Genomic DNA, 23,925 nt, shown 5'->3' on the forward strand with positions numbered 1-23,925 from the left:
TGCTAAAGAAAAGGCCAAAGATGTGACGGAAACCTTTTGCTAAAATTTTAGAAACATCAAGAGGTCAGAATATTCAGTCACACAAAGGGCCCTTTCAAGATAGTTATGTGTGTCTCCCAGATCTTTTCAACCCAACCAGAGGGCTTCTAGGTAGCTTAAAGGTATTGTCCCTCAGCCTTCTCAGCAGGAGACCAAGGAAGAGAAGGGTTTATCTTCAAATTTATCTTCTAATTGAATGAATCTCAATAAAACCCACAGAAGACCCACAAAGTTATTGAGAAAATTATTTAGGCAGAAACACAGCTAGTTTGTACTAAAAAGGACAATGAATACAAAATGAAAGAAGGCCATCAAAATTCTAGTGGCAGGAAGTAGGCAGGATAAAACGCCATCACTTCCAACATCTACAGCCTTTCGTGAAAAAGGAAGGATGACTCAGAGGGTGGAGCCAATTACCCAGAGGGTGGAGCCCTATTCAGCTTCCAGGTACCTCCTCATTCTTCCCCACTGTGGTTGTTCCCTCTGAGTTTTACCACTGTCCAATCTGATTTCCATTCCTAGTCAGGGCCTTTCTTATCTAGTCATCTTTATAATCCTTTCAGGATCCCACCTTGCTCCACCCTCCTTGTCCTGTTACTACCCAAATCCCATTCATTACCTACCTTAAAAAGTTTCTGGGAGTGTTTAATCATAAAAGCCATCCCATTGTTTAACTTTGTGATATTCTCTTGAAGGTCATTTGCAGTGACCTATTCAGAGAAAAAGAAACCAAAAAACGGAGGTTAAGAGCTGGAAAGTAGAAGGAAGATGTTCCCATTTACTTACCAATAAGCTTATTCTTTCAAACATATGATACTTTTTATCCCTAAGAAAGGTGAGTCTGACACAATGTTTAATTCTGGAAAGGCTTTGTTCAGCAGGTTTCCAGTGGAAATGATGTAATATAGGAAGAACCATCTGTCCCAGAAGTGCCCAGGAAATCCTTGAGAACCAATCTTCACTTCCTAATTCTGCCTGAGAATTAGACATGCTTGCAGAATTGCTTAAGAATATGTAGCCTGGGAAAAGGGGCAGGAAGAACAGTCTGTACCAACCACCAAGGACATTACTCTCCAAAGAAACTGGAGTTTCTCCAAAGACAAAAGAGGACTGTCACTACTAATTAATACCAAAGGTGACTCTTCTCTTGTTTCTCCTGCCTCTTTTTTAAGCACTTCAGCATCTCTACCATCCCAAAGCCTTCATCCTCAACGTGTACCTTTGTTAACTTAATGTTTGCTTGTACCAAGATTTCTCTTTATAGTTATAGATCATTCACTCCTTTTTTAAAATCTGTTAGCTGATTCTAAATTTTTTTTTATGATGAGGCTTTATCTCCTTAACATGGACAAATGTTATTGTGTCCCTTTCTTCTCACACCTCTCCCCATCAAACTTTTTCTGGGCAGAACTCTCCCTGGCCCAAAGCTTTATATTATTTTTCATTTGTTACTTATTAGGCAAAATGTTCCACACAACCTGTTTCCTTTACCTTCCTTTTCTCATTTCCTATAACCCCCCAAATCTTTTTTAAGTCACTATATCCTATTTCAGGGAAGTGGGGAAGGTACTTTTATGCCCAGTTTACAGAGGAAGAGCCTAAGCATAGAAGGGGTAAAGGACACAGGAAACAGCTGGTTTGCAGATTTCAACCCAAATATCCTGACTCCCAATCCAACATACAGTAAAACCTATATTATGAATGGACAGGAATATGAAGCCATGTGCTTCCAGGTCAAGAATTAGTCCAAAAGACTTTAGATAATTTACTTCTTATGTAAGTCACTGAGAAGGCCATGGTCTCAGTAGTAAGAAGCACATTCAGCTTTATCTAAGGAGAGTATCTACAGGATATAGGAAAGTTAGGACAAGGCAGGACTGCTCTGTGTGTCATCTTATCTAAAAGCTCAGTGACATCCTATAAAATTGGACAGCTCTACTCTAAATTTATATCATTCAATCTTCAGAAATCAAATTGGTTTTCCAAGAAGGCTTTAATGTTAAGAAGGAATTCACACTGACTAGCCAAAATGAACTCTAGTTCATTTAGTAGTTAGAATTTTCCACTAATAAATTCCCATTCAGGTTTATCAGAGATTGATTTATAAGTGAGGTTAACAGGAACTGGCTCCCTCAGGTTTAATAACTCTTAAATGAACTAATAAAGTAAGTTCCTAACTTCATATAGCTGAAGACTAGACCTTGGACCCTTGATAACCTCACCAAGGTACAGCCATAGGATGAGGCCCAGCCCAAGAAAACCAAGCAGTCTTTCCTTTTCCCCTCAACACTCACATTTTTTGGCCACAAGACATGGGGTGCAAACATAAGGGCAAGGTTATAGGCAGACATCTTATTCTTGTCTTGTTTCTTTGCTGTCTGGTACAGGAGATCAAGCAATAACTTCAGCAAGTTACGATTAGGTGGAGGGAGAATGAGGAAGAGCAACTGAAGAGCCTCAATTTGCCGCTGCTTATCTGGTACATTAGTCTTGTTTCCTTTATCATCAAACTGCATCAAATCTTGAGGACAAAAGAGATGATTGAAGAGGAAGGAGAAAATACAAGCAAGAAAAATAAATGTTTCTACTATTCATTATTCTCCAAAGAAAGAAAAAAAAAGAATCAGGCATAAACAGATTATAGCAAAATATAACAACAAAATAATATCCATACAATTCAATAATAAAAAGACAAAAACCCAATGAAAAATGGGCAAAGATTTAAATAAGCATTCCTCCAAAGAAGATACACAAATGGCCAGTAAGCATGTATATACTCAGTATCACTAGCTATCAGGGAAATGTAAATCAAAACCACAATGAGATACTACTTCATAACCAATATATGGCTGTCAAAAAGACTGACAATAACAAGTGTTGGCAAGAATGTTGAGAAAATTAAACCGTCCTACATTGCTGGTGAGAATGTAAAACAGTGTAACCACTCTATAAAACATTTTGGTAGTTCCTCAAAGAGTTAAACACAGAGTAACCATATGACTTAAAAATTCCATTCCTAGATATATACCCAAGAGAAATGAAAAAATATCCATATATACTTTTAATAATGTCACCTCCTTCATTAAGATATTTTACTGCTAAAAAAAATATGAGAGTGAATTATGCCCTTATGACGGGATGATCCAGCCAGTTGCTCACTGAGTCAGAATCATTGTTCCTTCACTAATAGGCTACATAGGTTATCAATAAAAACAGTCCCCTGGATAATCAGAATTTCAAAAGACACTGAAAACCATTTGGGTATAATTTATATAGACCTGAAAATGATTACAGTGTGTTGTTGAAGCAGTTTAACTTCAATAATAATCTCAAGTTTAGGAAAGACAGGTAATATTTCTAGAAACTATTCTCTGTTATTATGAAACTGAAAACCAAAATCCTTTCCAGTTGTCAGCAAGGTGTATCATACTACACCTGTGCCACACCTCAATATGATCTCAAAGAACAGTGAATCATGGGATGGTGGAGTGGGGGTTTCAGATATTGCACTAAATTAATTCAATGGGAAAACAAACAGAACAAGCGTTCTTCATGTTAAGCCTTCTAAAAAGAACTTATCAATATTTTTCATATTTTTTTCAAAGACCCAACGACTTTATTTCTCCACAAAGTAACTGTAAAGTTGTATAACATTCTATTTCTTCATTTGTATCATCTAAATTGTTCCTGAAAGTGCTAAAAAAAAAATCTAATCTTGTCAGAATTTATAAATTCAAAACTAGGGTTTTTTTTAAGTAGTAAAACTTATTTCAAAGAAAAAAATCTTCTATTTATTTTCCTTAAAATTAGAAGCAAGAGGAAAAGGCTCCAGGGTAGAAAACTAAGTAAATACGTACGGATGCTGATGCTGTGTGCACTCAGAGCCTACAGCAGCATAACAGCTATGCAGTTTCAGAATGAATTCCCTACCGCACAGGCGTAAAGGAGAATGAGAAAACTATTTATGAGCTGAAAATGGAACGTTCTCCAAGATACATTAAATGAAAAAAATCAAACAACAGAACCATGTGTATAATACCCTACCATTACATAAAAAGAGGAAAGGAATACATGTAAGTGTTTTGTAAGTGCCTAAAATATCTCTGGAAGAATACATTAGAAATCAATAGCACTGCTTCCCTCTGGGAAGAAAGACTGAGTGCTGAGGAACAGAGGCAGTAGAGAGGCTTTTCACCGTATACTCTCTGAACCTTTTGAATTTTAATCCATGTGAATTTTTTGCCTATTTAGAAAACAAATAAAATTATTTTTCTTTTCTTTTTTTTCTTAATGGAGGTACTGAGGTTTGAACCCAGGACCTCCTGCATGCTAAGCATGTGTTCTACCACTTCCCTCCCGAAAGTTGTTTTTTTTTTTTTTTTAGGACTTGATTAAGGGTTAGAGCTAGGTTAAGGGTTAGGGCTAGGTTCAGTGTTAGGGCTAGGATCATGTTTAGGGTTTGATTAAGGGTTAGGGCTAGGTTCAGGGTCAGGGCTAGATTCAGGGTTAGGGCTAGGATCAGGGTTAGGGTTAGTTTCAGGGTTAGGGCTAGATTCAGGGTTAGGTCTAGGTGCAAGGTTAGGGCTAGGTGCAGGTTTAGGGTTAGGTTGAGGATTAGGTCTAGTTGCAGGGTTAGGGCTCAGTGCAAGTTTAGAGCTAATTTCAGGGATAGAGCTAGGTTCAGGGTTAGGTTTAGGTACGGGTTCAGGGTTAGGCGAATGTCTATGTCTAGGTTCAGGCTAAGGGTTACTTTCAGGGTAAGGGCTTCTAAAGTTATTTTTAAAAGCAACTGTCCAAGAATAGAGATGGCCTCAATTGAGGCATAATAGTACTTACCAAAAGCCCCAAACCAAGTCAAACATATCAAACCTGTGACCTTTGATTCAGGTATGTCAATCAATCCAGTGGAAAGCATACAATTATTAAACAACTAAAATGTTCAAAGCACAATGCTAGGATCCATCAGGAATACAAAAATAAATAAAACCTAGACTTTATATTCAAAGAAATTTATTCAACAAAAAAAAACTGACTAAATCAACTTAACTATCAATACTTATGAGTACTCAGAGAGCCCAGAAATAACATTAAGTCTTAACCAATATTAGCAGAAGCATTGCTGTGGATTACAAACAACAGAATATTCCAGATGATTTTACTAAATTGAAAGAAATGTATTTACATCTCCTTCTCACCTTCTATACTTACCAGCAATTTTGAGGTGTACATGGAAGTGTTTATGTGTTAGCAGGGGCTCAGGTAACTCTCCTAGAAACATCTTCAGCAATGTGGCAACATCATTTGAGTGAAACTCCCCTGATTCCAAGTCGATATCAGTTCCATTATTGAGAGCATCCCTTAAAATCTGCTGTCGGACACTATTCCCTGGTACTCTAAACAAACCCTCTACTCGCAAGTCTATTCAGCATGGGAGAAAAACACAGGACATGAAAAAGGAAACAAAAAGAGGAATTATGATTAAAACAAGTCATCTAAAAGACTATATTGTACTTGAAAGACCCTTTACAAAGATCTTGAAGCAGGTTTTTGCCTTTTTTCCCAGAGTAGTTTAGAACCTACTGGCCCCTGAGGAGACATATCTGAACATCCCTGAGCACCTGGAGATCTCCCAGACTGAGAGATGGTCTACCCAGGAGTCATTCAACCTCCTGAGGCACATTTGGAGACTGAATTTAACCTTAATGGTGAGAATGGGCTTGAGAAATAAGTTGGAAGAAAAGCCAAATCTCCCTGAAGGCTCCTTCCCTTGGGTCATCCCAGGCTTTGTTTGGAGGGGCTGAGTTCATCTGTGGAGCTCTGTTGCTCCTGTAAACAATTTTGCAGCCTAAAATGAGTTTAGAGTCTCTGAGCTGATGATGGCTAATTGTCACCTACTAACTCAAGAACGTTAGCTCTCAATAGAAAACTGACAATTTTTCATTAACAAAGAATGACAAAATTTCAAGTACTCTTACTTTTGTGTAGATATTCAATCAGCTGATATATCTGGGCAATGCCTTCCTCTGTCAGTGGGGATCCAAATATTACTCCTTTTTCTGAAAAAAAAAATACAATAGGACAAGGCTATATTTTCTACAAATAGTACAAAATCAGCATACCCCTCAAGCATCCTATGTTACAGTTCAGCAAATATTTTCATGGAGTCAGTAAACAAAAACCTTAGAGTTGGAAATGTACCAGAAAATGCAGTTGGAACAACTCTCAATCAACTCTTTGCAAGTTTAATTTTTGATGGTAGGTAAGTTCCTTGAAGGCAAAAACTACCTTCTTATTTAAGTAATAATACCTAGAATGTTGATGTTTAATTTAAAAACAAATAAAAAATAAACCTTAGACCCATGATTGTCAGAGCATGGCAGATTATCCACTACAGTTGGTGTAAGGTCCAATCTGTGATAGTGTTTAACCTTTTTTGCTACCTTCAGGATTTCCTTATATTTAATAAAACAAAATAGTACCTCTTTAATATCTTATCAAAAGCAGTGCTAATAATCATAACATTATATATTAATATATTAATAATAACTTATTTCTGGTAAGGTTTTTTTGGATAATTCAGTTATTTGCCTTATCAAGGCATTCCTGGAATGAAAACATTTGAGAACTACTGAAATTAAAAATGTTCAGACTTGCTTTACTATACTTACCAGCTGTGTAACTTTGTTTTTTTCATATTATTTTAGTATAGTATTAATAGGGCATGAATATCAAGGTGCCCCGGATAACTACCTAAACTAATGTCATCTCTTGGGGACTGATACATATGCTTTACTTTATCTAGATTGTTTTTATAATTTTTATTAATATTACCTAAGGTTTTACTACTCATGTAAATTAAAAAATGCTTTATAGTAATAGGAATTCCTCCACAAACGTGCAGATATTAAGAGCGAAGTCCAGGGAGCAGCCGAAACTTTTCCCTGCTTCACAGACATGTCTTCCCTACCTTTTCGCTTGAGAGACATTAGCGACCGGAAGAATCCTGATGCGGGGCCAGGCCCACCAGGCAACTTAAGGTCCACTTCTCCCATCAGCTGAGCCAGTTCAGTTCCAGGTAGATCAATGAGCCTTGTGATATTGCTGACCACCAACTCAGTGAACACTTCAGGTTTCTCATGTCGGAGTTTCTCCACAAAAAAGTCAGGATTGAAGATAATGGGCTGACTTCGAAGAGAAGAGTCATTGCAGATAACAAAATTGCAGATGGCATCACTAAAAAACATGAAACAGAAGAATCCTTGGGGGGATCATTTTTGTATGTGTTTTTCATGCCCTCTCAGCCATACAATTATCCATTCTTTCTGTGAGCTAATCTATATATCAGTCTTTTGAAAACCTCACCTTCAATCTGCTGACAGCACAAAAGAAGACAGTTTGGGCTTGCTGCTGTTTAGGTTATACCCACCTAGATACTTAGAAATTTAGTTTAAAGAAAACACACCAGATAGCCTCTACGATATGATCTGAATTTGCCTCTTAATTTTAGGCATATACTATAGGAAGATACAGATCCTTACAGCCTTCCAAGTCTAATAGTCACATAGACCACATTTCCTTATTAAAACAGTCAAACCCTGAACTATTGCCCTGATCTTGTAAAACATCAGACTCACAGCTCTTCCCCCTAACACAGCAGTGGGTAACCATTAAATTAAGGCCTTCTTAGGAATACAGCCAGCACTACACAGTATTTCCCATCCAGTGATCAACTGCTGATAGTGCCACATTCAGGCTAGTCTCAAATGCCACAGTAACCATGTGAAAATAAGAATGACTACTGAAGAGCTAAAACTCTATCTAAATAGTATAGTAGACATTTTGAAGACATTTACTCTATCCTTAGCGTTCTTTAGCTCTTGGGTCCCTACACAGGCAGGGGTTTCCTTATAATCAGTCCCCTTCAGCTGAGCCAGGTGCCCTAGAATTCCATTCCTCATAATCAAAAAGTCTTCACTAGAAGGGAAAGCAGTTATGGGTATACAAAATAGATATTCATTCAGCCTTGCCCAGGTCTAGAAGTAGGTTTTATTTTAAAATCCTGCATTCTGGATGCCTCTGTCCATCGTCTAAGTCCAGCCTTTGTTCATACAGGTTCTTCCTCTGTAAGGCATTTGAAAAAATTCTGCATTTTGCTTCCAATTTCACTCTTCTATCACTGAGTAACACTCAGCAGATACATTCTATTGGCCCCTGACCTTAGCTGGTTTTCCACTCCTACATTACTTGAGCTGTATTTCTGGCAAAGTTCCTTTGACTCTCAGAAATATTTTCTCCCTATTGTTTCCTAATGCTACTATACTCCTTTTTACTTTTAATATATTACATGTAAGAACTGTATTAGTCTATCTCTTGTAGCAGACACATCACCACTTGTTTGTATCCATTATCAATTATCTCTAATGGCTTGTTCTAACCCTTATTATATAAACAGCCATCTAGTATACAACTAGTGAGTAAATATAACACAAGCCAGAAAGGACAAGTCATCACATCTGTCAGGAAAAGTTGAAATTCACCCGAGTCAAACATTCCCACAATAAAAACAATTGCAACTTAAAAGTTTCCATAACACCCTAAGTACCAAAGCATTGTTCTAAGAAAAATGATACCTATAAATATATACTATATTTATAACTATTCCATAACACAATTTGCCAGCACTACACAGATCATTTTTAACACAATATAATGAAAACAAGGCATGAGTAAACATCAAAGTTCATCTCTACTTCCTTGAAAAATTATTACATAATTTTAGTCAATAGCCCAAATCTTCAGTTGGTGGCTACTAACTTCCTTCTTTTCTTTAAAAGGATAATATTAAGAATTCACATAAAAATTTAAAATTATGAATATGTATTCTCAAGCCAAAAAGTCATTAAAGAAAGAACTTAAAATGCTGTCTCCTCAACCTTTTTACACACTAAGGTTATTTTTCTTGTATAAATTTAAAGATGACAATGATTATAATATAAATTAAAATTTAACAAAATTTCATCTTAAACCATTGACAAAGCCTCTTTTTTCTTCAATGTCAACTTAGTCAAGAAATAAGTCAATAGACAACTATTATTTATAATCACTGCCAACGAGAAAGTATTCCTCTGAGAGAGCCAAAAAATCATGAAATGGGTTAGCACCAAAGAGTCTTATAATTTATCAGATCTAAGCTATCGTTTTATGGACTTCACATCCCTTTTAATTCTGAAAAGTAGAATTAAGATCAAATTAATTCTAACACAAAAATGTATATGAATAGCATCCAGTATATTCTTAAAGTAGACAGACATACTTACATACATATAACCTCCAGGTCTTTATTTTATTAATATCCAGAGTAAGATCCAGTTATGATTCTAAAACATATCACAGTTGACCCTCAGGCACTAAACTGGATCAAATACACAAGTAGAAAGGAGCTAGAGGCACAAAACTCTACTACATTGTTTCTCAACAGAATCCCGTCTACAGTGAGGTCTGCTCCCTACCTAGGTAGAATAGGTAGCAGAATAAATAAATTCAAGGCTGCCCCTACCCATTCGCAAGGAATATGAGACTGATACCATAGGTGTCCTAACACACAAGTAACAAATAAACAATCTCAGTTTCCTTTCCCCTTCTGCTTTTTCTTCCTTCTTTTCCCATAATCATTCACTCTTGTTTTGTCCCACTTCTTTAACCTAGTTCTATTTTTCCCTTCTCTCACTTTTCCAAGTGGAGCATGTAGTAAGAAGTACGAGAAACAGTTAAAAGAGAAGTGAAATGAAAGATAAAAGATGGAAAAGATGAACACAGTAGGTTATGTTTTTAAATTACCCCCCAGAGCACACAATCTCTTTCCACGGAATATACAGTACCACAACATAAAGCTGAGAATATCAATGAACATGCTCAAGAACTTAAGGACTGAAAAAAAAAAAAACTATTTTTAAGCAGAAACAACTTCCTATTCTACCATATCTAATTTTAAAATGAACCCTAAGTTTGCTCAAGTTCAAGAATAAAATAAATTTCTTACATAAGTGCTGAAAGCTTCTGATGAGGCATTGGTAAATCGAAGAGACAGGAAAAAAGCTTTCTCCTTGTCTGCTGTGACAAAGAAACCCTCCTTTCCCTGCCCCATCACAGCCTACACAAATTCCAGACATGTTAGAGGACACAAGGGCACATTATGAGGCCTGAAGGCAGTACTTATTAGAACTCTAAGCACTCATCTACAAGTAGGAACAAAACAGAAATAAAAAACTGGACCAGTTAATTGTATTTGCCAACATGTAGATGAAGCTCAATGGTAGTCTCCTATCACACTGAAAGTTGTATTAGACAACTAATCACGTAATATGAGTATAAGGACAAGCAATTTTATAATATGAAGGGAAGGGTGATCCCTACCTCACGTCATACACAAAAAATAAATTCCAGACAGAATAAAGGTCTAAATATGAAAAGCCAAACTTTAACAAGTTTAGAAAACAGTATAAAAGAATAAATTAATGAGGTAGAGGAAAGGTTTCTTAAATAAGACATAAAAAGTACAATCCACAAAGAAAAGACTGATACATTTAACTATACTAAAATTTTAAATGTCTGTTTAACAAATGACATTATCAACAAAATTCTTAAAAAATGAAGTCACAATGCCTCTGGAGAGAGGAACTGGATGAAACAACAGGAGTGGGAGAGAAACTTTTTACTGTATGTTCTTTTGTATTTTCTGAATTTTTGATTCATGTTAACATACCACCCATTTATAATAAATAAATAAACAAATAAATTTAAAACTTTATAAGTAATAATAAAAGACAGGCCATAAATGGGGGAAAAAAACATTTGCCATGCATATGAATTTATCAATATGCCAAAAATTAGAAAAATACATTCAACTCAAAGAAAATTAGTCAAAGGATATGACCAAGTAATTTATAGAAGGGACCTAAATGACTAATAAACATGAAAAGAATCTCAACTTTAGAAATTAACAGGGTAAAGCAAATTGCAAAATGCCATCTTTCCCCATCCATCACTTTGGCATAAACTATCAGATTAAAGCGTTATCTTCTTATTCTTAGTTTGCTAAGGGTTATTTATTATCATGAGTCAGTGCTTAACTTTATCAAAATTTTTTGTGCATCTATTGATAATCCTATGAATTTTCTCCTTTATTTATGTGAATGACATTGATTAATGTTAAACCAAAACTGCATTTCTAGAATAAACCCAAAGTTATAATGATGTATTATCATTTTTATATATTGCTGAATTTGGTCTGCTAATACTTTGTTTAGGTTTCATCACATATGTTCATAAGTGAGATTATCATGGAATATCCTTTCTTATATTGTCTTCATTTGGTTTTGTATCAAGGTTGTGTTGGCCTTATAAAGTGAGTTGGGGAGTTGGTCCAATTTTTTTATTTTCTGAAAAAGTTTATTTGAGATTGATAATATTTCGTCTTTAAATCAAAGTGACTGAAAAAAAAATCAAACTGGCTGATGAAGCCATCTGGACCTAGAGTTTTCTTTATAAGATTTTTAACTATATATATATATTCAATTTATTTTGTCTTACAGAACTATTCAAATTTTCTGTTTCTTCACATATTAATTTTGGTAAGTTGTAAATTTCTAGGGATTTGTCTATCTCACATAAAATTTTCAAACTTTATTGGCATAAACTTGTTTATAATATCCTCTTAGGAACTTTTTAATGTTATCTGCATTCCATAGTGATGTCCTCCTTGTTCTTAATATTGGTAATTTATATTTTCTCTCTTTTTTAATTTATGAATCTCACTAGAGGTTTTCAATTTTATTAGCTTTGTCAAGGTTCAAGCTTTTGGTTTTGCTGAATCCTTCTATTACATTTTTGTTATTTGTTTCATTAATTTCTGCTCTTATCTTTATTACTTCCTTTCTTCTACTTTCTTTACTCAATTCAGGATAAAGGTGGCATTGCAAATCAGTGCAAAATGAATAACCTTTTCACTAAATGGCGCTGGGACACTTGGACATCTATAGGAGGAAAAAGTGAAAACTGACACCTATCCCACACTATACACAGGTCAATTCCAGGTGAATTATAGGTCTGTAGGTAAATAACAAAACAATAAGCCTACTGGAAGGTAATACAGAAAAATGTATTATTGAACTCAGAGGAAATAATTTTTAAATAACATAAAAAATATTAACATAAAGAAAAGGATCAATACATTTGACTTCATTAAAATAAGAACTTGTGTTCATCAAGATACCATTAAGATAGTGGAAAAAACAGCCACAGAGAGAGAAAATATATCTACAAGATATATAACAAAAAAAGAGCTCATATCCTGAATATAGGATGACTTCGTCCTAATTAGTAAGAAAAAAACAAATAGAAAAACAAGCATGAGATTTCAATAAAATCTCATTACAAAAAAATTACTGAATTATCATTAAACATCAAGGCACTGCAAATTAAAAAACAATGACATACTACTAACCAACAGAACGACTAAAATTAAAGAGATTGACAATACCAAGGTTCATAACAGTAACTTTTATACAAATAGTGGGGCTATAAATTTGTACAACCATTTTGGAAAACTGATTGCTCTTAACTCCTAAAGTTGAACAAGTGTATCCTATGACCCAGCAATTCTAAAACATGACTAACATGTGCAAGCCACTTGTGCACCAAAAATCCCAAACAAGAATGTTCACTGAAACATTAATTTATAAGCAGTCAAAATTGGAAACACAATGTCCAGCAGAATGGTTTAAAAGAATTGTGGCAAATATAATGGCAGATTTTACAGGAATGAAAATGGACCAACTCCAGTTATATGCACCATCATGGAGGAACCTCACGTATAATGTTAAGCAAAAGAAGCCTTTCACAACACACACACAGACAACTACTTTCTGTATAATGCCATTTATATCAAATTTTTAAAACACACAAAAAATATAGTGTTTAGAGATACAGTCCCTAACTTACAATGGTTCAACTTAGATTTTTCAACTTTATGGTGGTGTGAAAGCAATACTCATTCAGTAGAACGAGTAACTCAAATTTTGAATTTTTATCTTTTCCTGGGCTAGCAATATGCAGTACACTACTCTTATGATGCTGGGCAGCAATTCCCAGGCAGCCACAAGATCATGAGGGTAAACCAATGTACTTACAACCATTCCATACCCATACAACCATTCTGTTTTTACTTTTAGTACAGTATTCAATAAACTACATGAGCTACTCAACACTTTATTATAAAATAGGCTTTATGTTAAATGATTTTGCCCAACTACAGGCTAATGAAGTGGTCTGAGTAAATTTAAGGTAGGCTAGGCTAAACTATTATGTTTAGCAGGTTAAGTGTATTAAATGCATTTTCAACTTACAGTATTTTCAATTTACAATGGGTTTATCAGAATGTAACCTCATGGTAAATGGAGGAAGATCTGTACCTGCTTAAGTAGCAAAATTGCAAAGAGAAGCAGCAAAGACGTGTTTACCATTCCAGATAACGGTTACCTTTGGGGGTTAGTGATTATGAGGAGGCATAAGGGGAGTTTCTAGGGTGCTAGCAATGATTTTGTGATAAATTGTTAAATTATGTGGAAAAGCGAATGATTCATTTGAAGTAAACATGGCAAATGTTAAGATTTGTTGAAGCTGGGTGACAGAAAGAGTATTTATTATATTATTCTACATACTTGTATACATAACCAACATCTTTCATGATAAATATTTTTAAGAAACCAAGTAGTTTTGACCTAAATCTTGATGTAAATATCATAGAAAATCAAAGTACAGTGTATATTTAAAGGTTCATTTTCTCATCATAAAGGTTTTTGCACAGATGGCCAGAACCAGGAGAATTAGTAGTTATGTATACAGGCATACAGAGATAGCAGGGACTCCAGTATTTAAATGTATATACTAGGTAACTATCCCAAAGAATGAGAGAGGCAAGACCTACCCCTCAAAAAGGATATTTATTACCTATAGTCTGTAATTTTTACTTTTACCACTAGATGGAAGTCTACACGTAAGGTGATACACTTAGTGAAAGGACTGGAAACAAAATCTACAGTTAAAAAATCAATTACAGAAAAATGAAATGCAAGTGCTTTTGAGGCATCTTGAATCCATGAATCTGCAAAATTCAAGGCAATAGGGAAAGAAAAACCCCATATCCTCCAGATGTAACTTTTGGCTGACTACTGCCAAAACTACATACCCACAAAACTAAATGTTTCCTCCCTAGTGAATTGCTTAACTTGATTTGTTCTCCAAGAACCACAATCTTGGCAAGATCTATCAAAATATGAGCTATATTTAAAGTTGTCTAAACCTGACATACTACCCTGAGAGAAGCATGTACTCACTTACTACTTTTTCAACACTTTGGCTCTGAAACATGGTTTTAAATGTCTCACTTTATTAGAGAGCTGTTAGGTATGAATACATACAAGTATTAAACAAGAGGATATTACTCTTCCCTTTTTCTAAGTGCCAAATTTAAACTGGTATCATGAAAGTTGTGCGTAACGAGAAAGGAGAAAGCAGGCCCCATGTGCCCAAGCTGGCAGGTTTTTTATGACAGAAACAGCTCAAAGTTAATAGGTAGTAGCACAATATTTCAGGGAATAATATCCAATTTCTTAGACAAAAACTTTGAGACACTTACATTTGAAGGTCTACCCTTATGAGCAGCTGTCCAAGGTTTTGTAATATGGATCTCTTATCTCTAATTTAGACTCCAATAGTCTGCAAAAATATATTTGGCCCCTATATTTGATTCCACCTTGAATTAATTTCAGACTACTAGAGCAACTTCATCTGAATTAAATGGGCAGATGAAGGAATTTCTGATTGTTTACTCTTTTAACCTAAACATTCTGGAAACCTGATCTAAGATTTTGCCCTATGGAATGACAATGGAAAGTTCTTAGTCAAGTGGCTAATTATTCTTATTCAAAGTATTAATAACACAACACAAGTTTATTAACATATATTTCACTTGTCAATTTTTATCCTTTTGGGTGCCACAAGAATTGGTATTAATTCTGTTGCTGTCACCTCCCCTACTTCCCCCCACCCAAGGCTGGTGTACAATTTGAAGAAAGTTTATTTGTATTAGAAAAGTAACATCAAAATTCCCTATTTATCTGGAGAAAATTCTAGAGGATGCTTCACTGACAATAGTATCTCCCTTATTATCTAAAAGTTGTTTACCCCTCAAAAAAGTATAATTAAAGCTTCAGGAGACTTCTCCTACAGCCTTTAAACGCCACGCCATGAGCCTCAGTCAATTAAAACACATACATAGTCTGATCAGATTAGGTTCCAAAAGACTACTTCTAAATCCACTTGTTCCAAAGTCCAGAGTGAGACCATCCAAGAGACAGCTAATGCTTTTGCTCTGACATATGACTCATTCATATCTATACAACTTCACATATTGAAAATTCTTAAGAAAAGAGCTTTTATACCTTAGCAAATATTCTGTAAATCTAATCATAAGTCTCTTCATCAACTAGCATGAGGGGGTGAACTGCTTTTCTGAGGCACATGGCAGCCAAACAAGAAATCAGAGTCACTCATGTGTCAGTTAAATTCAAACTAACTGTGATCTACTGAGTGCACTGTAATTTTAAGAAGAGGTAAGGTTCAGGAATAGGAAATTAAGTAAGTCTTTGGCCTCCAGAAGCTTAAAATTAACTAGAACTATAAAATGCTACTTTTTTCCCCACTACCTCAATTTTCAAAAATACAAGTGGTCAATTACAGGTACAATTAGCACATTGATGAAGACTGAGGAGATATCTTTTAAAATTAGGTTGCAAACAATTTTTGTTTTATTGCATTTGCACATACATGCTAACCTTTGAGTGTCATTATTTTAAAGAGATCTTTGGGCATTTGCTAAAACCCCTTTGAAACTAGAAGTGATTATGAGACTTTTTTCACTATAGCAAATCTTAAGCAACCACTTCTTTGGGGAAACACAATATGCCTTCCCACTCAGCACTCTGAATGACACCAAATGTTAAGATGATGTGATATTGAAAAGATGGATTCTGATATATGAGATTTTATGGTGCATGAAGTATATAATACTTTTGAAATGAAATTTTTAAAAATTTAAATATTCCAATTCCTTTTCAATACTTTTATTTCTTAACACCTAAAAACATTCTATCATGTTGGTTAAAATATTTTATGCCTTAATAAAATTTAGGCTTTATCCTTTGTACAATCTTAATACACAAACCCTAGATTCAAATTTTCAGTGAAAATTTAACACAATGATGCAAGTATACGTTTCTCATTGGTGGACTTATTTTTAATACTTAAAAGCCATGTTTATTTGATGAAAAACATGAGTTGAAAAATGATCTCTTGCTTAGGGTCATCCTAACAAATGAAGCAGATTGAACAGTAGATCTAATTAAGGAGAGCTTAGTCACAAGGACACCTGCCATAAAATTACCTTACCAAAAGAAAAAAGAAAGTAGACCTTGTGACTTGAGTGAAGGAATTCTTATTGCAACCAATGGAGGGATTACAGGGATTCCAAAATTTGGAAAACTTTAAAATGATAAATAGACTTAAGCATATAAAATCAAGCCATATTTCAAAGGACTTATGTATATAGTGATCTCTGATTAAAGTATAAAGGACTTTCCTAGAGAGCAGAAAGTATTTGATGATAACGTCAAGCATGTTACTAAATAACATTGCTGTGCACTTTCTTGATTTCAAGGGAATTAAGAATTCCCTAATTCTTAGTTTCTTGATATTTGGTGAGTTTTTCTTTAGTTTCATTGTTTTTACTTACTTCAGTTTATCTTTGTAATTGTGCTTAGCATAAAAATAAAAGAAGTGAAAACCTTCATTATATAATCCCAATTTCATTCTTTAGTTACAGTTTCAAAATTAATAAAATTCCCCCTCCCCAAACATATAATTAAAACACAAATAGCAATTGTAGGTGTCATAAGTGGCATGCAATTACAAATTTAATATTAAGAACTATGTGGTTTCCATATTTCATTCATGAATATTTTTTCTCTTTTCATTGACACTGACAGAACCCAGCTGAGACACCTTTATCTCGAATAGGATGACATTATTTTAAAGCATGTCAAATAATGTTTTATTTCTTTTTTCATTTTCTTTTCTTTTTTTTTTTTTTTTTTTTTTTTGGTAAGGGCCCAAGGGAAACCAAGGTGAATTAACAAGTATAAAGGAGGCAAAAGTTTGAGACTACAGGGGTGAGGGGCGATAAAAACATGGTGGGGATGTATCTAAGAAAGAACTAGTGAGTATGTGAGTCTTGAAAGGCAGATTGTGTAAGTGGGACAATAGGGAGGGGAAAGGGGGAAGAGGGAGAGGATACGGAGTTGAAGAGGCAAGAGCCTAGAGGGAGGGGGAATGTTTTACTTCTTTATTATAACACATTTCAGAAACTTGGACGAAGACCAATCAAATCATTTTAATTTTCTATGATGAAAAATGAACAGAACAAAATAAGAAAATTGGGATAATATATAATCAGGAACATTTTTAAGTGGCTGTAGCTTTGTATGGTATGATGGACAATATTTTCTGTTGAAGAGGGGAAAGTTCATCCATTATAGATTGGCTCAGATCACTATTGTATTTTGTATTCTTACTGAGCCTAAAGAAGTTAGTTTTATGCTATGTAATATATTCTGGTCAGTAAGCAAAAGAAATAAGGCCCAAACTTAAATTTATATGCCTAATCTGTATGCCTTTAAAGAAAACGTCTCATTTTCATGCTTGTGAGTATAAACAATGTTAATTACATATTAATTTTTCAAAAGCTTAAAGGTTAATAAATACTACAGCATAACTAAATTCAGCTGGCAGAAGACTGAATTTTTTTGTGATTCTAGCTATTTCATTCTTGTAACAACAAAAAACTGGTGTCTAGCTCTCAGGTAATAGTTCAGCTTGATGAATCACCTGCATTTAATTTCATAACTGATATTGTTATTTATTATGTTTTTATCTAATTATTTTAAAAGCTATGGCTTTATACAGTGTTATAGTTTGATACTAACATATTTCCCATTAAAAAATGTGTCATTAATTAACCCACTCCATATTTGAATAATTTATAAGGTAGATCAAAAACTTGTGAGCTTCTGACAAAATTGTTCTTTTTACCCTGTCATTACAGTTTTGTAGTTAATTACAGAAAAGAACAATGGTTTTCCTACAAGACTTTAAGTAGTAGCTAAAGACCATAACACAAAGATGATACAAGATCATTAACTGCCAAATGCATGGTACAGACAATGAAAGCTCTAAGAATTCAAAGGTAGGAGAGAAACTTAATCTTATACAAGAGTTGAGATTTGAGGTAGGTCTCAAAGATGAGCAGGGTTTGACAGTGGCGGGAGGTGGGGAGGGCGGGAAAGATACTTAAATACTTAAGTACTAAAATAAGGGGCTTTTTCGTTTGGTTTTTTTGCTTGTCTTTTAAGAAACATAAAATGCTTTCTCCACACATTACTGGCAAGCCCTTTTCAAAACACAATCTTAAACAAAGAGGGGTGTATAGGGGAGTTATGAAGATGGGTGCAGTGGCCACCTGTTCTTTGAGCTATCCCAACATCTGTTTTCCCCTATTTTCTTTGGGCAATAACCTCTCCCGATCTTTCAATCTATGTGGTTTGGTGGGCTAACCCTACTCCTGGACACCACGTGTGAGCACATGACCCAAACTTATCTCATCAAAACAGTCTATCCTTCTCACTGATTCAGGCAAAGGCCCGCAAGTCAAACCAGGACAAAAAGACTCAATTCCAAGACTCTTGCTAGATGCTAAGACTGCTAAACCAATGGAATGTAAGATTGAAGCTGTTGGTGGTCCATTACTGCCACCTTTTGTGAAGAATCTGCCTTCTTATAAAACAAATACAGAGATCAGACCTAAGAGAGCAAGAAGCAGATGCCTAGGACATTGTTTGAGATTTGTGATTTTCAATACCGATATTCTCCGCTCATGCAAGTGAGAACAGACAATTCTTCCCAAGATCAACAGGTTCCATCTATCACTTTCCTTGAAGGGCCACACTGCTGTTTTGTAAGAGAAAGAACAATACAACAAAAAAGGCTTCAGGAAGTCTCTGCTGTATGTAAATCAGCAGGATACAGGACACTTTCCCCATCTTTGGGCACCTTACCCTCCAAAAACGCTTCCACAATGGGATGTGATTCCAAAAATTACCAGTTTTGGCGAAAGGCAAATTAGATAATTTGGAATCAAGATACTAATGATTTCACATCTTGACTTTTTTTTTTAATTCTAACATAAAGTGAATTTGACTAGAAAGGCAAGTAGCTATTAAGGAAGCAATCTGCTATTGTTACAGTTACCTGTACTTTAATTGAGAAAAATGTAGAAATGTATGTAAAGAATTTAAGACAAGAGTACTGAATGGATGATTTGTCATACACTTTTACCTTCCTTTGTTTCTGTTCTTAGTAGCAGGAAAATAGTTTCTCTATACCCGCACCTTTACCTGTAACAATTTCGTTTCCTACTATTAATTAGTGTGTATTTGTAGTTCTATGCTTACCATTGTGCATATACTGGCAATAAAACTGTACATAACAACAACAACAACAAAGGTATCCCGAAGTCTGTTCCTAAGCTTCCTGCTATTCCTAAGTTCCAGCAGCAGGCTTGGGCCCCAAAACTTAGCTACTGCTGGCATATTAGCTGTCAACAACTTTTCACAAGTGCTGCCACTTTCACGGCTTGCTTTCCCTTTCTCCACCCCTATATGTTCCCACTGGCTTTTTCTGGTTCCCAGTGGGTTTTTTTCCAGTGAATATTGAGGTTAGAAAGCTTGTGACTCTCTGTTATCAATTTCCTCTCTTCATCTAATAATAGGTAGTACTTTCTTTTTATGTCTCTTGTCAACTCAAAAAAGAACTGAGCTGTATTTCCCTACTGCCAATTATGTGGGGAGGTGGCTATATTCCCTTTCCTGCTTTAGCTTTTTCTCTCTTTGGCCCTTGAGAGTCTCTATTATTTTTATACTACTTAATTGGTAGAGTGAATAGCCTCTATTTGTAGATTCCCCTTATTATTAGGCACAAGTTTAAAATAATAATGAAGAAATAGAAAAGAAAGCTAGAGAGTTCTAAACAGATGATCCCATATTCTCCATTCAACACAAATATGTATTGATCTGTGCAAATCAGGCAATTCTTTCATCTTTATGGAATACAAGGGGCTACACCATCAATGGAACATTAGAAAGGTTAATATGTACAGAGCAAAAAATAATTTTCTTGGTATTTATCACCACGAGGTAATATTTTATGTCTTAAAAATGACAAAAACCACTATTCCTTCATTATTGACCAACTACACAAAGCTAATCATTGGGAACATGTAATAAAAATATACATGTCCTACCCTCAAAAAGCTTTACAAAACCCAACTTATCTTCTACTATATGAACAGTTTCAGGTTCAGATAAGATTCTCTGAATACCTATTGATCATGTAACCAATACTATCACCCAAAATCCAAATTCCAAACATCAACATCCTTTGAAGAAATTCAAACTATTCCACTACAGAATGGTATTTTGTCTTCAGATTTTCATCACAATTCACAATTTTAGAGCAGGCTGAGGGATGATCTAATCAAACTTATCGATCCCCTTTGCCCCTTTTCCAGGCAAAAACAATCAACCATTTATTTATAGGCAGCTCCAAGAGTGGAAAACTCTTCCCTATAAAATATTAAATAACACATTCCACTACCCCCAACTCTGCTAAGGAAGGAATCCAGTGCCCACTCAGAAACCCAATTTCCCAAGACTTGGAATCTATTCAGTACAAATGGCACCAACAGACACCAAACCAAAGTGTTTTACTAATTTACACTGGGGCAATGTAAATAAGCTCACACTACTGAATTCTAGCATGTATTTACTCAATTAAGACAACTAAAGTCTTAAAGCTAGGGTAAGAACACCTGAAAATTCTTTCCAAGAAAAGCTAAATTTCAGTGTGCATGCTTAGGAGAAAACACTCTGTAGAAATAAAGTGATGATTTCTTTAACTGCAGATCCTTCTGATCTGTTCTTTAGTTATTCGACTAGGAAAAAGAAAATCTATTATGTTTGGAGTGGTTATTATCTACTAGGCTCAGTGCAAAGAGCTTAAAAGGACTGTGATTTAATCCTGACATTATCTGGAACAGACATCATTATGTCCATTTACAGATGAAGAAAGTGAAGCTGAGAGAGGTTTAAAAATTGGCCCAAGTATTGTATTCTTTTTGGTGCTACTGCAAATAGGATTCTTTTCTTAATTTCCTTTCCAGATAGTTCATTCTTAGTGTATCGTAACACAACTGATTTTTGTATGTAGATTTTCTATCCTGCAACTTTTACTAAACTTGCTTATTAGCTCTAACAGTTTTTTTTTGTTGGTGGTGGTCTTAAGAGTTTTATATATACGAAATCATGTCATTTGCAAACAGGAATAATTTTACTTTTCACTTTTCGATTTAGATCCCTTTTTAAATTTCTTTTTCTTGCCTCACTGCTCTGGCTAGGACTTTCAATACTATGTTGAACAGAAGAGGCAAGAATGGGCATCCTTGTCTTGTTCCTCATCACAATGGTTATCTCAAGACACCTGTCATGATGGCTATTATAAAATAAAAACAAAAGGCAAGTGTTACTAAGGATGTGGAGAAATTGGAATCTTTGTATACTGCTGGTAGGAAAGCAAAACAGTGCAGTGCTATAGCAAATAATATGTAGGTTCCTCAAAAAATTAAAAATAGAACTATCATATGATCCAGCAATCCCACTTCTGGGTATTTATCCAAAGCTATTTAAATCAGGATCTCAAAGAATTATTAGCACTCATGTTCACTGAGGCACAATTAACAATAGCCAAGATGTGGAAACAACCTAAATGTCCATAAACATAAGAACAGATAAGTAAAATGTGGTGTATATATAGAACGGAATAGTACTTGCCTTTAAAAAAGAAGAAAATTCTGCAATATGTGAAAACATGGATGAACCTTGAGGACATTATGCTAAGTGAAATAAGCCAGTTACAGAAAGACAAATGACTCCACTTATATGAGGTATCTACTTACATGAGATATCTAAAGTAGTCCAATTCAGAATTAAGGAGTGGAATGAGGGTTGCCAGCGGCTGGGAGAGGAGGAATGGGGAGTTACTAATTAACAGGCAAAAAGTTTCAGTTAAACAAGATAAAAGCTCTTGAGATGTGCTGTACAGCATTGTACCTACAGTCAACAATACTTACTGTACTCTTAAAAAATTTACCAACAGGGTAGATCTCATGTTAAGTGATTTTGCCACAATAAGATTTTTTTGTTTTGTTTTAACTGGCCCAAGGACTCAAACCCATTTTTGACACTCAAATCGTGCTCCGACTTAACTATATAAACTGCCTCGGAATAGATTAAAAAGTACTGACAGCGTTCTCTAGCGCTGTGAGACATTGAGGAATCGCTTAACAGCTCTGGGCCAGTTTCCTCACCATCAAGATAAGTCTCAGCGCAAAGGCAGGCAGCGCTACCACCACCAACTGGTCAGTTTGCAGCCAACGCTGCGGGTGGACCTCCCACAGCAATCACAGGGACCAAGCGGGAGCCGGAGCAGGACCACTGCGCCTCAGCCCCAGAAGGCACGACGGCGAGAAACGCCGTGGGAGAAAGGAACAAAGCCCGGCCCCGCTGGGTCAGCGTGTCCCAAAGGGAAAGCGTCAATACGGCCAGCCCACGGCCTCGTTTCCTAGGCAGCTGGACGAAGAACTCGGCTCACCTCCGGCCAGATTCGCAGGCTAGCACCTCCCCTTCACTCTGCTCCTCCGTCGCCATCTTAGTCAGCAAACTTTTTCCCCGCCCCCCACCGGCCCCGCCCCCACGCCTTTGGATTGGCTAAGGTGTTTCCCCCTCTTTTATGCGATTGGATACTTGACTGCCCCTCCTTAGCCTGAAAAGTTTCGTTATATTATTGGTTTATTCAAATAACTAACCGTTATTGGTTGCCCCCAGTCGCAGCGGAAAAGAAAGAGGCGGAGAAAAAAGCCCTGGCCCCGAGGCCTGTCAGGAGTTGTAGTTTCTCATTTTGATTAACCCTTTGGAGTCCACTCACTTTTAGGTTCAAGTCAAAAATCCCCAGCCTACGCTCAAATTTCATCCTGATGTATAAGTCTCAGAATTACAGGACTTTCGAATTTGGAAGTGACTTTAAGTATCACTATCTAAAATGCCAGATTCGTTTTCTGTCCTGTCACAGGGATACCTAGAAGAGTGGCAGCCAAGAACTTATTGTTAAACTTAGTTCACAGACTGCCTTTTTCAGACAGCATACGGGTGGGTCATTTCTTCAATTCCACCCGCTCCCTTCCGGCTTCCCAGAGACCCCACAGAGTCTGCCTCTCTGATCTGAATCACGAAATCAAAACCTGCATAATTTTGTCCCCGGCTGAGCTTTAATCCTCAGTGGGAGAAATAACCTTAATTATGTTTGCCCTCCCCGCCTCACGGGTTTCTGTTGAGGATTAACTGAGGCAACAGATGTGAGAACGTTGTAAATTTAAAGCATTAATTTTTTTCTCTGTATAGTTTTTCTCCGCTGGATTTTTCTAGGGAAATTTTTTCTGTTGTTCCTTCTGACATCCTTTCACCTGAGGTTCTCCCAGCACTCTCCTTCTCTCTCACTAAGCTCTGCCCACTTATATTTCGGTTTCTCTCTCAAACTCTTCCCTGCCTCAGAGTCTTTGCTGTGTTGCTTTTTCCTGCTGGCCCATTTTTCACTTTATTATCTTTC

General features: G+C 35.7%; 1 protein-coding gene across 3 annotated transcripts in view; it reads right to left on the minus strand.

Moving 5' to 3' along the window:
* Positions 1-22,984, minus strand: part of ARHGAP19 (Rho GTPase activating protein 19) — a 44,295-nt gene extending 21,311 nt beyond the window's left edge. Inside the window, exons 1-7 of one of the 3 annotated variants that reach the window (XM_072971745.1) lie at positions 22,915-22,959; positions 22,220-22,278; positions 7,007-7,272; positions 6,015-6,095; positions 5,248-5,457; positions 2,334-2,560; positions 663-749 (exon numbers count right to left, since the gene is read on the minus strand). In XM_072971745.1, the coding sequence (XP_072827846.1) occupies positions 663-749; positions 2,334-2,560; positions 5,248-5,457; positions 6,015-6,095; positions 7,007-7,091 (690 nt within the window). In that variant the 5' untranslated portion in view covers positions 7,092-7,272; positions 22,220-22,278; positions 22,915-22,959. Of the gene's footprint in view, positions 1-662; positions 750-2,333; positions 2,561-5,247; positions 5,458-6,014; positions 6,096-7,006; positions 7,273-10,078; positions 10,160-22,219; positions 22,279-22,914 lie in introns of those variants that run through there. The other 2 variants (XM_031682778.2, XM_015244668.3) reach the window with 2 other exon arrangements.
* Between the last annotated feature and the right edge of the window lie 941 nt (positions 22,985-23,925).

Source organism: Vicugna pacos, chromosome 11, assembly GCF_048564905.1.
Source record: "Vicugna pacos chromosome 11, VicPac4, whole genome shotgun sequence".
Lineage (NCBI taxonomy): Eukaryota > Metazoa > Chordata > Mammalia > Artiodactyla > Camelidae > Vicugna > Vicugna pacos.